Source organism: Ictalurus furcatus, chromosome 10 (assembly GCF_023375685.1).
Source record: "Ictalurus furcatus strain D&B chromosome 10, Billie_1.0, whole genome shotgun sequence".
In the NCBI taxonomy this organism is placed as follows: domain Eukaryota; kingdom Metazoa; phylum Chordata; class Actinopteri; order Siluriformes; family Ictaluridae; genus Ictalurus; species Ictalurus furcatus.
The window spans coordinates 14,729,773-14,743,108 of record NC_071264.1 but is presented as its reverse complement, the minus strand read 5'-3'; the positions used below and the strand labels follow the sequence as shown (position 1 = coordinate 14,743,108).

Below are 13,336 nucleotides of genomic sequence, written 5' to 3'. Positions count from 1 at the left end.
AGTAGTGGTTCAGCACAAGCGCTTCAGAGCACTCTCATTATTGTATCCTGTATTACCCATCTTTCTGTAATAAACCTTTTTACCTTCAGAGGACGAGTCTGTGAGTGTTGTCTAATTTCCACGACACCATTTATAGCCTAGTTATTTTAATGTTGGGAAATGTTCCATCAGATAAGCTAGTTCATGTTATCACTTACATTATAACAGCTATAAACAGTAGTTCTCTCATCAGCCTCATGTTTTTCTCTTTCTTGAAGTTAACAAGACAAAAAAAATACATTTTGTCATGTTTGCATGAAACCAGCAAACAGCACAAGCCTCTTTCCTGAAGACTTCCCCAGCTGAAACGTGACTGTGGTGCTGAAATTTCTTCCACAAATGTTTCCTTACAGAAAACATCAGGACTGACTTGATGTTTTTTAATTCTTTCATCACAACACATTTTAAAATGGTTTATTATTAGTTTCAGACAATGTCATGCATCAACAATACAAGTCCCTGTGTAAGGTGTTACTACAGAAACAAGGTATTAGAAGGAGGGCATTAATATAAAGCTATAATATTAATTACAGCTGGCATTACTGTCAGGGATACTACTATAGAAAATTAATCAAAATCTTCAGACTCAAGAATTCAACACCACTACGGTATAATTAAAAGTACCATAGTGTTTTCTGCAAAGGTTAGTGAAACAAAGGAAGTATTTCCTAACTACTGTAATCATATATCAAAACAAAACATGCATTATACACCAAAGGCAGTACAATTATATTTGTTGATAAGCATGTTCATCAACTTGAGGTAAACTCTTACAAAGAGAAAGTTGTTTTATCACTCCAAAAAGGGACTGGACTTACTGCCTGACATAAAAAAAAAAACCTCCACTGAATTACACTACTGAATTTGTTTTTATTATTTGACAATGTACAGATCATTTATTTGCTTGTTTCTCTTGATCCAAATGTGTTGTTTGAGGATAACATTTTGCACGAGTTCTACGTTATAAATTGACCGAATTTGATGTAGCATAATCATAAAAAGGCAATATTTGGTACACTCAAAATAGGTATGATGTTAAAATAATCCCAAACTGAATTACTCACAACTGCATTGGGGTATATTTGCATCTCTTCCAGAACCATGCATCTCAGATATCCTGTTTTTCTGTTATCCATATAGGAGGATTTTGTTTTTTTTAAACCATGCAATATGTATTCTGTTATATTATTGCCTTTCAATTTCAACAGTTTGAATTGAATACAAAGTTGTTGTTCTAAATTCTTTGACAGTCAGTTTTATGGGATAAACATATGAGATGGAAATGTGCAAGAGACAATTATTACATTACACACATTTGACTCGCATCCTGTTCAGTTATTCCCCAAATTACACTTCACCTACATTTAAAGCTGTAGCATACCATTACTAGTGTGGAACCAAGCTTAAAATCAGTGCAAGAATAACAACAGTGTGTGTGATAGTATTTTGGTTTATTTTCCATCCCAATATAACTCGATAAAAGGCAAAACAGCGGATGTGACTTCATGGATATGTGAATATCATAGAACCACGCTTTAATAAAGGCATTTTTTAATCACAGCATGGGAAAACATAAGGCATTTTCAAAACTAACCATACAAACATTTAAAATTCAAACAAGAATCCAATAACAGGGTGATGCATAATGCATGTTCAGATACGAGATGACACAGCCTACCAGCTTGAACAGTAAAACCCCAAGCGCACCCTCCCGGTTAACAGCTCCTATAACTTAACAGTGCAATGCCTGGGCTGGGATAACTGTCACTTTAATTTTAATCTGTATGTATATATATATATAAAAAATGATTACCACGAAACATTTGCATTCACATGACTGCTATAACTGGTGCCCTGAACACAATACAGAATCATGACCTGAACTCACTCAGGAGTGTCACCCCAGTGCTGCTCTAAATAGTGCAGAATCATTTATTGACTGTGCAGTCTGAAATGTTCACCTTATTTCATTCACAATTGAAATGATTGCGGTCTCCCTTTGGTATCTATACAATTCAGACAATGTTTCTTGCCCCATGCCGAGTCTCAGCCAAAAGTTAAACTAGCAGGAATCCCTTTCTGGGACCGGCTGAACAGCAGCCTTGCTTAGTGTCGGGAATCTCCGAGTGGAAACTCCTCAGAGTGGCTGGAAGCTCAGGACACACTGATCCCTCACCATCCTTTTCCTTAGGAGTGGGTCACACGATCAGTGCCCAACCAGAATCACTTCCAAAAACTAATTCATCAAGTAGCATGAATTCAGATGTGAACCGAAAGAAAGAAAAGAAAAGTCTTATACAAACACACAGAAAAAATCAAATAAAGACAAAAAAGGAGAAAATAGGAATGTTATCTAGAACTTCACAGGACTAGGGAGAATTCTAGACTCGACATGAGTAGACGAAGCTAGAGCAGCAGCGGTTGCACAATACACAACAAAGAAGCGATGAGTGTGGGGGGGAACAGAGGAAGAAGCAGCATGGAGTAAGGAAAGAACGGGGTCACAGGTTCTGGCAGCACTGGAATTTGCTGCCTTTCAGCCCATCAGTGGTAGGGGGGACACTGATGTCGACCACATTGTTGCCGGGAGACTCGTCATGCGCAGACCTGTCTGCGATCTGCTTTTGTGATACAATACGGTAGATTTCTGGAAAACAGCACATACAGAAAGTAAATCATTTTAAGCTAATTTATATCATGCTTATGAATGTTCATGAGTCTGTACTGGAGAATATTTCTGAGCAGAAGATTGTCTATCGTCAAGGCTCATACACAGCACGCCTCGTAGGACTGCTACATATGCTGGGCTTCCTTTGGTGCATGGTTACTCCTGATAAGGATCTGCCACAAAAATGTGTCTCCTTCATGGACATGGACTTGTACTTTCTTCTTTGCCCATTATGTATTTCTAATAGATTATTCAAAATTTATTAAAAACGCTTTAATTAAGCTTGTTGTTTATCCCTGCATTTATCACATATTGCTCACAGAACCTACTGTGATGGGTTATACACACACATACGCACACCCCGATCATCCATAATATTAAAACCACTGACAGGTGAAGTGAATAACATTGAGTATCTAGTTACAATGGCACCTGTTGAGGGGTGGGATATATTAAGCAGCAAGTGAACAGTCAGTTCTCAATGTCGACATGATGGAATTAGGAAAAATGGGCAAGTGTAAGGAACAAAGAGCAAATTGTGATGGCTAGACAACTTGTTCAGAGCATCTCCAAAATGGAAGGTGTTGTGGGGTGTGGGGGTATGCAGTGGTTAATACTTCCCAAAAGTGGTCCAAGGAAGGACAACTGGTTAACCGCCAACAGGGTCATGGGTGCCCAAGGCTCACTGACACATGTGGGGAGCGAAGGCTAACCTTTCTGGTCTGATTCCATAGAAGAGCTACTGTAGCACAAATTGCTGAAACAGTTAATGCTGGCTATGAGAGAAAGGTATCAGAAAACACAGTGCACTGTAGCTTGCTGCATATGGGGCTGCGTAGCTACAGACCGGTCAGAGTACCCACGTGGACCCTTGTCCACCGCCAAAAGCAATGGGCCAGTGAGCATCAGAACTGAACCATGGAGCAATGGAAGAACATGGCCTGGTCTGATGAATCATGTTTTCTTTTACATCACGTGGACGGCCAGGTGCGTGTGTGTTGCTTACCTGGGGAAGAGATGGCACCAGGGTGCACTATGGGAAAAGGCAAGCCAACAGAGGAAGTGTGATGCTCTGGGCAATGTTCTGCTGGGAAACATTGGCTCCTGGAATTCACGTGGTTGTTACTTTGACACATATAACCTACCTAAACATTGTTGCAGACTAAGTACCACCCCTTCATGGCAACAATAGTCCCTAATGGCAGTGGCATCTTTTAGGAGGATAATGCACCCTGGCACACCAAAAATTGTTCAGGAATGGTTTGAGGAACATGAAAAGAGTTCAAGGTGTTGATTTGGTCTCCAAATTCCCCAGATCTCAATCAGGTCGAACATCTGTGGGATGTGCTGGACAAATAAGTCTGATCCATGGAGGCCCCACCTCGCAACTCACAGGACTTAAAAGACTTGCTGCTAACGTCTTGGTGCTAGATACCACAGCACACCTTCAGAGGTCTTGTGGATTGGACAGCTCAGAGCTGTTTTGAAGGCAAAGTGGGGACTTAAATGGGCACAATATTAGGCAGCTGGTTTAATAGTTCTGGCTGATGGGAGTGCACACGGACACAGACACCCAGCTACCACTTACATTATAGCAGATATAGTCATTCCCTCACCAGCCTCTCATTTTTTCTCTTTCATAAAATTAAGTTCTGAAACCTTTCCTGTGATGTTCATGCTTTATCTCTGTTACAAAGCGTTGACACTGGAGACTCAGTCCATATATAAACCTCCTTCACCATATCAAGAATTATACACAGTTTCTTAATCTGTACAAGTCCCTGTGCTACTATTGGAATGATAACACAAGTGCATCAATGTAAACCTTGCACTACTGTCAGAGCTGCTGTTATAGAAAATTAATTAACACTTTTTGACAGTGCTGTGGTATAAGTTCTTGGAACATTGGTGTGTAATGCAAATAAAAACAGATTTGAACTTGATTAGCTAACTGACACCTTCTAGAACAAAGCAGCCACCAGACAACAAATCCCTACCTGTAAGTATATTTTTGAAAGCCTCTTCAACATTTGTGGAGTCCAAAGCTGAAGTCTCAATGAAAGACAGGTTGTTCTTTTCTGAAAGAAGGAAACGCCACACGCATTGTTAAAGCCATCAATAATGAGTTTATGACACCTTCTTTTAAAGATCTGGTTACAAGTGAAACTCACCTGCGAAGGCCCGGGCCTCGTCAGTGGGCACGGCTCGGAGATGCCTCAGGTCACTTTTGTTGCCCACTAACATGATGACGATGTTGTTGTCTGCATGGTCACGCAGCTCCTTCAGCCAGCGCTCTACGTTCTCATAGGTCAGGTGCTTGGCAATGTCATACACCAGAAGAGCTCCTACTGCACCCCGGTAGTACCTGAATGATGCAACAGTTATCACTTAAATTCAGAAACCAGAACTGAAACATTGCAATTTATACTAACAAATATTTTTGAAATAAGAAATAGTCTTATTCTAACACCATCATATAAGCTTATAGTACATGGGCATGCATGTTCCACTATTATATCTTTAATTACAGAAAAAAGTGTTATGCAATTTCCAGATTTGAGCGAAATACAGGCTCTCTAGAGACCTCTGTCCTTGTCCTACAAATGGGAGACACCATCACACTGTGCCAATACACTAGGTGGCCTACTCCCAAACAGAACATGAGGATAAAGGCAAAATTATTAAGTGCTCAATATACAAACATTGCATATGTTAAATATGTTACTGACACACAAAGTGTTGCGAGGATGTTTTACAACATAAAATATAATGATAAATTAATTAAGTGTGCGTGCAGCTCCTTAATTAACTATGTGTGCATATCCCTTAAATTAGTTGAGTGCATGTGCACTTTGGGGGGTGGTAACAGTAACCCTGCTTCGCATCATACCACCCGATCACTGATTATTGTCCTAGAACAGCACACACTGTCATGTTTCATCCCTTACTTATAGAATTAAGTATGTCATGTACTCACGCTGATGTAATCGCTCTGTAGCGCTCTTGTCCTGCTGTATCCCAAATCTGAGCTTTTATGGTTTTACCATCCACTTGGATGCTTCGGGTAGCAAACTCCACACCGATGGTGCTCTTGCTCTCCAGGTTGAACTCATTGCGTGTGAAACGGGATAGCAGGTTACTTTTCCCCACACCAGAGTCTCCAATGAGCACCACTGCACAAAACACAATGAAGACACGAAACTGATTTGTACTACAGGCTGCATTTCTATACTCCACTGACCATCTATTTCAAAACAATAAATGATGGCTAGGGAGGTAAAATGTTACTTTAAGTTACTTAAATGAACTTTAAACAGAATTTAGACCAGACTTCTATTTGTTTGCGCCTCTAGTATTTTATATGGAGCATCTTAAATTCTTGAATTTTACGCAGAACAACGTCAATCTTGGAATTCTTAAAACCCAAGTGTAGGGTATATAAACAATCCTGTACGACTCTGTCGTACTCCTGTGTTTTAATGAATGGGAAGTGGTTTCCACTGTGGTCCTCTGCCACGACTCACATTTTTGTCAAACATCTATCTGGCAGTGAAGCTGTAAACATTGACCTTATTCAAGGCCATGGCAGCTCACACAGGGCTTAAATCTGGTTATAAATCCGTCTTGTAACTCAACATTTTTATGACTTTCATGTGGAGATTCTGGCAGGAACAAATAAAAGCTTGCAAAAACTCTGGTGTCATCTTTCCCAATCAATTATACAGCTGAAAAGTTTTCAAAAAAGGTCATGTGATTTCCTTGGCATCACTACAAGACGGGGAAGTAGCAGTGTTCGGGAAACATTAGATTAGATCAGGTATTTGAGAAAAAAGTCTGCATTGCTAAATCTTACACACTTCATAAACTCAGTTTACTGTGTTTTTCTTTTTATTGGTGATCTCTTTAACAGCAAACATCGTCGACCCTACAGGTAAAAAGCTCTGCATTTTCTTCCGTTAAACATCACACTCAGCCAAGAGTCAGGAATTCCCAGTGGACCCAGAATTAATCTTGGTGTAATTTCCTGTAGATGAAGTCATTGAAGCGAAAAGATGAATTTGTGTCATCTAGGAAATGATCAAGATGATGGGAGTTAAATCATTAAGGAAAATAAATATTCCAAACTATTGACGCTGATATTAAATTTCTGGGTGGCAAAAAGGAAAACATACCTCTCGACAATTGTTGAAATTATGTATAATAGGGGAACAACTGAAAACAGCAAAAAAAATTAAATAAATTACATCCTTAATTTTATATATATAATGTATGTATGTGTGTATGAAGAAATAAATCTAAAATATCACCCAACAAAAAAACACACCCAAACAACCAAAAAAAAAAAACCCCCAGCCAAAATCAAGCAGTCAAAGCTTTGCAGTATATACACCACATTGTAGAGTTATAACAAATTTAAGAAGCATGTATGACAAATATTAGAACAGAGAGAGAAGCTGGTCCAATGATATGAAAGAGCTTGAAGATGATTATACTCTCATTAGCCACTTCAACAGGAACAGCTGCTCATTCATGTAATTATTCAAATCAGTAAATCACATAGCAGCAAAGCAATACATACAATCATGCAGATACAAGCTCACTGAAACTGGACAATTGATGATGGGGGGGGGGGGGCAAGCAATGTTTTTCCAATATTCAAGTATGTTCACACTGTAGCCTCAGATTCCTGTTGTTGGCTGACAGAAGTCAGAACCGAATGTGGTCTTCTGCTGTTGTGCATTGAGATGCTTTTCTGCTCACCATGCTTGTAAAGATGAACTATTGGAGTTACAGCAGTCTCCGTCAATTTGAACCAGTATGGCCATTCTCCTTTGACCTCTCTCATCAAGAAGAAGACATTTCCAACCACAGAACTGCTGCTCACTGGATGTTTTGTTTTTCACACCATTCTGTGTAAATTTGAGAGACTACTGCACAAGAACAGCAGTTTCTGAAATACTCAAACCGACAACCATGCCACATTGAAAGTGACGGAGATCACATATTTCCCCATTCTGATGTTGCATCTTAACGCTACCTGACCTGTATCTGTATAATTGTATGCATTGCACTGCTGCTGTAACATGACTGTCTAATTGGACAAACTACACGAATAAGCAGATTTTCCTAATATTATGTTCCTAATAAAGTGGGTGTGTAAATTAGAGAATATCAAATAAAAAAATATATTACCTGCATTTCTTTTGAAATTTAGATTTGTAATGATTCCAATCCTAACATGCAGTGTTTGGCTATGTTTGTTACTTGTGACAGTGAAGGCACATTTGTGGTCATTAATACACTGAATGCATAGTATGTAAATGAAATTTATTTCCATTATGATAGTACTTATGCACAACTCCACTCAGCTGTACTTGCTCTGTTTTTTTAAATTATTATTACATTTTTTAAAGAAACAAAAAGCACTCAAAAGGACAGAAAACTGACCTGATTCTGTACCTCAGTTTAATGTTATATGACCTGTTACTCTGATCACCTACACAAAGGGCCATTGTGATACTGTGGTAGTAAATAAATGACTAAGAGTCTGAAATCTGCTGTTCAAGCATCTTCATATCATCAGGACACACATCAACAGTCACAGGACTCGTTTTGGAGAAACTGTTATTTGGTATACTTGCATTTGAGACATGTGTAGAAATATTGAGCATCTGATATGATTTTTATGAACATTACTAAACAACAACAAATCATGAGCCATGACGTCAGCCAGCAGAAATCTCTCCTCAATCATTTCCTCTTCAATGTGAGAGATAAGCAAGCTAGACTTGCACAAACTTCATCTCAGCACCACGCGTCCCGTTTCATTCCCCTTAATAAAACAGACTAGTTTAAAGATATAACCAAGTTTTCAGACTACTCAATGTTGAAATTAAGCACGACGACTTTTTTATTTTTATTTTTAAACTCCTAACTGATGTGGAGCACGGGCACAAACGGGTAATAACTAAACGGCGGATAAAACCCACAGCTTTATAGGACAGTAAACTTCATATAAACTGCACTGAAATTAAGTTACAAAGAAAACTATTAGTTCCAACTTCATTAAACTAGAGTGTAGCTTACTTGAGCTACTTAGCGAACTACCTAGCTAGATAGCGGTTAGCTTACTTCATCTCCGTTAAAGAGGGGTTTGATCGCTAGCTGCATAGCTACCACGCAAAGAAATGTTCTTTCTGTACATATAATCTAATACTAATGAAGTAGTTTTAAAAAATTGACAGTTTTTTTTTAAACTATCAGATAACACCAAAAGGCCTCGACAGACTAAAAGGCCATCGTTGTCTGGTTAGTGTTATATACATGGTCTAATTCCCAAATATCGCTCCATCAGACACGTAGTGCCCTACATAGGGTATACAAAACAGGACTTCATGCGCAGCGTAGTGCACTTACAAAATACGTAATAAAACATTTGGGATACAACCAAAAACTGCTATGTAGCAAACGTACCCTTGTACCTTAGCTTATTTAGCTAAATAAACTCGCATTAACGGTCGTTTGAAATCTTCAATGCACCGCTTAATGACTATGTTTAGGCGCGTAAATTAAATTACAACTGACCTTTAAATAAATAATCATACTCATCGTCTCGGGTTCCCATGTTAGTTTTTTTCCGCTATTGCTGAAATTCTAGCGAAGCGGCGACGGTCTCCTAACTCCAACCGACAGGAAGAAAATTCACTCGGCTTTACAACGCTGGAAGGGCGGATTATACTGATGGGCGCCTCGCGAAGGAATCGGTTCTTTTTGATCGAATCTTTTTATTTCATCATGAGAATCGATTCGCAAATTTAAATAATGCATAAAATATACACCAAAGTTGGCTGCTTTTTTGCAACAACAATAACAACAACAACAACAATAATAATAATAATAATAATAATAATAATAGTAACAATACTAGTAATAATAATAATAATAATTTAGTAGTAGTATCTTTTTAAATTTATTTGGAAATTGTGCACTAATAGAACTTTATATTATTAGAAAATTCTTAAATCTTGAAATCTTAATGGACTTCATCCCTCTATAAAACAACTACAAAAAGGTATAACCATAGGAAGCTAGAAACCCTTAACTATTCAAAGGACCCTTGAGGTTTTTTCACCCTTTGGTAGTTATACGGTAAATGGTCTGCACTTATATAGCACTTTTATCCAAAGTGCTTTACACTGTGTCTCATTCACCCATTCACACACACTCACACACCCCAATGGTAGCAGAGCTGCCATGCAAGGTGCTAGCTTGCCATTGGGAGCAACTTGGGGTTCAGTGTTTTGCCCAAGGACACTTCGGTATGTGGAGTCATGTGGGCCAGGAATCGAACCGCCTACCCTATGATTAGTGGACAACCCGCTCTACCACCTGAGCCACAGCCGCCCCTGTGTTATTTATTTATCTTTCTTGTATTATATTTATTAATTGCTTCTAAAGTGTAATGCAAGCACTAAAAAATGGGGTAATTTTTCATAATTAACATTTTTACTGTCACACTATCAAATACTCTCCCCATCCACTTTATTAGGAACACCTGTACACCTGCACATTCATGCAGTTATCTAATCAGCCAATCATGTGGCAGCAGCACAATGCAAAAAAAAAAAATGGTTGTTGATACCAGATGGTTTGAATATTTCAGAAACTGCTGATCTCCTGGGATTTTCTCACACAGCAGTCTCTAGGGTTTACACGGAAGGGTGTGAAAAACAAACAAAAAAAACAACAACACTGAGTGAGCAACAGTTCTGTGGGTGGAAAGACCTTGTTGATAAGAGCAGTCAGAGGAAAATGGCCAGATTGGTTTGAACTGCCAGGAAGGATATAGTAACTCAAATAATCACTCTTTACAACCATGGCGATCAGAAAAGCATCTCAGCATTGAACATTGAACCTTGAGGAGAACGGGTTACAACAGCAGAACACCACATTGAGTTCAACTCCTGTCAGCCAAGAACAGGAATCTGAGTCTATCATGGGCACAGACTCACCCAAACTGATTAGATTAGAAAAAAAGTCACCTGGTCAGTTTCAGTGAGTCTGTGCCTATGATAGCCTCAGATTCTTTTTTTGGCTGACTGAAGTGGAAACTGATGTGGTCTACTGCTGTTGTAGCTCATCCACCTCAAGGTTTGATGTGTTGTGCGTTCTGAGATGCTTTTCTGCTCACCACGGTTGTAAAGTCTGCTTATTTGAGTTACTATGGACTTCCTGTCAGCTCAAACCAGTCTGGTCATTCTCCTCTGATCTCTCTTATCAACAAGGTGTTTTAGCCTGCAGACTCTCCACACACACATATTGTTTTTTATTTTTCCCACCATTCCATGTAAACTCTAGAGATAGTTGTGTGTGAAAATCCCAGGAGATCAGCATTTTCTGAAATACTGAAACAGGCCCTTCTGGCACCAACAACCAAGCCACGATTAAAATCACAGAAATCACACCTTTTCTTCTTGATTGATGTGAACAATAACTGAAGCTTTTGATCTGTAGCTGCATGATTTTTACATTGCACTGATGCCACATGATTGACTGATTAGATAACTGCATGAATGTAAAGTGGAAGGTGAGTGTATACTGTATGTATCAGCCAATCCGTAACAGGAATCTAAGGCTACAGTGGCTAAAGACTTACTCAAACTGGACAATTGAAGATTTTTTTTTTTTTACACCATACTGTGTGACATGATTTGGTGATTGGATAATTGCATGAACAAGCAGGTGTTGGGGTTCTTATTAAAATGGAGAGTGAGTGTATATATAAATCTGGTTGCACCTCCTACAGACTCAGGATATAATTAACAATATACTTAGAGATTCTTAAGAGGAGAAGCAAGTATATGTATCTAATGAAATAAAAATCTAGCAAAGCTCTAATATGCAGGTCTAATCTTTCAGTTTGCATTTTATGGGGTCTGTACATAGATTAACATGCCAAATCCAGATATGTCAATGAGATACTGACAGATAAAATGAGAGATTAACAGCTGTCAAGTATATTTATTTCCAGAGAAGGTCAAATAAATGCACTTGCACGTGTACACAGACTCTCTCTCACACACACATACACTCTTATGAACTACTCATCAATTAAAGAAACAATTCAGCAAAAAAAAAAAAAAAATCATTTGCACAATTTCCCCCAAGTTTTCTATAACATCATAACATTATAGCATTAACATTACTTAATAACTGGATGATTATTTACAGAAATAACTTTGGGTGAGATAGCCTTTCATTACTTCTTAGCTACAATAACCTCATAGCTCATTGCAAAACCAATCAGGTCTTGGTTGATCGATTACACTTGTTATAAAGGGAAAATCATGTAAATAAAGATTTTTCGCTGAACCATCTCTTTAAGCATCTTGTATAAATAAAAAGGATAAAATGTTTAATTTTCAATTTATATTTACAATTTTCAATGACAACATGCTTGGTCTCTACAGCATCAGTTAGTCTAATTGATCATGGCCACACATTTTTAACCACACATACACAGACACAGCTTAACTTTCATAAGATGATGCAATCGTATTATTTGCATATTCAGTAAAGTTTACACATACGGCACAAAGTGACGTCTGAAACGCAAATACGGCTGCACGCTCTTCATCTTGGGAAGAATCTGCTTCACTTGATTCATTTTTATATGCAGCTTGAGGGAAGTAAAAAAAAAACAACCAAACAAACAAACAAACAAAAAAAAAACCAACCTCCAAATTCACAGGATAAAATATAGTCAGTATTTCTTCATTATTTGTATTTATATTTCTATGTACATATCGTTATTGAGTCACTAACTATGGTGTCAGAACACTAAAAATAAGAAATAAATAAGGCAACCAAAAATGACAAACACGCTGTATTGCTGCTGTAGGTCCATTATATCACACAACAGCATTGTGATCGTGATCAGCATTTTAACACCCATCAAATATCTATTAAATCACACGTCCTCACGCTCACACTTTCAAACACATACACACGTAATTTACTCTATACATACAAATAAATATACATTTGAACAAATTCTTTAAACCTTTCCTGCATTGTAGATCACAACACTGGTAGGAAACATCCGCTCAAATGATTGTGATATGGTGAAATAAAGTGCTGTGATTGAACAGTCGTAAGAGGAAAGCATGTCTATAAGTTTTAAAGATAGGCCTTTATCGAACATGAAAATTTAAATACAGCCTTCATAAGGAAGAGTTCTCAGGAAACTGGGAATTTATAGTGTCTTTAACCTCAAATAACCCAAATAAAATCTGCTGTGATTCTATATATTGTGTGTGGACACATATCAATTAGTTCCAATGCTGTGTTTAATTAGCACGCCCCTTTTGACTTCCCCTTGGTCATTCCCACTTGGTCATCATGTTAGAAGCTGTACTTTATAAACCCAACTGAAGTTTCTTGGATGATCCTTGAGAGGCTTAAAGAAATCTGCAGGAGCTGACATCACCCAGAATGCATCAAAAGCAGATCAAACCATTCGTATTACCTCAGTCAACAAATAATCCATGTGTATGTTACAGCTTGCATTAAATACTCTGGATGTTTTTCAAACTATTCTCTATTTATCACTTCTGTAGTGAACAAACC

At 38.1% G+C, this 13,336-nt stretch overlaps 1 protein-coding gene across 2 annotated transcripts; it reads right to left on the bottom strand.

Moving 5' to 3' along the window:
• Positions 1 to 1,471: 1,471 nt before the first annotated feature.
• rab11ba (RAB11B, member RAS oncogene family, a) lies at positions 1,472 to 9,443 on the bottom strand. Of its 2 annotated transcripts, none has more exons than XM_053634998.1 (5): positions 9,293 to 9,443; positions 5,685 to 5,880; positions 4,879 to 5,072; positions 4,705 to 4,785; positions 1,472 to 2,686 (listed from the first exon to the last, which is right to left on the bottom strand). In XM_053634998.1, exons 1-5 carry the CDS (start codon positions 9,330 to 9,332, stop codon positions 2,541 to 2,543), a joined length of 657 nt encoding a protein of 218 aa, XP_053490973.1. In that variant the 5' UTR covers positions 9,333 to 9,443; the 3' UTR covers positions 1,472 to 2,540. The 2 variants fall into 2 exon arrangements, with proteins under 2 accessions (XP_053490973.1, XP_053490975.1); XM_053635000.1 differs by having other exon boundaries at positions 9,313 to 9,391.
• Between the last annotated feature and the right edge of the window lie 3,893 nt (positions 9,444 to 13,336).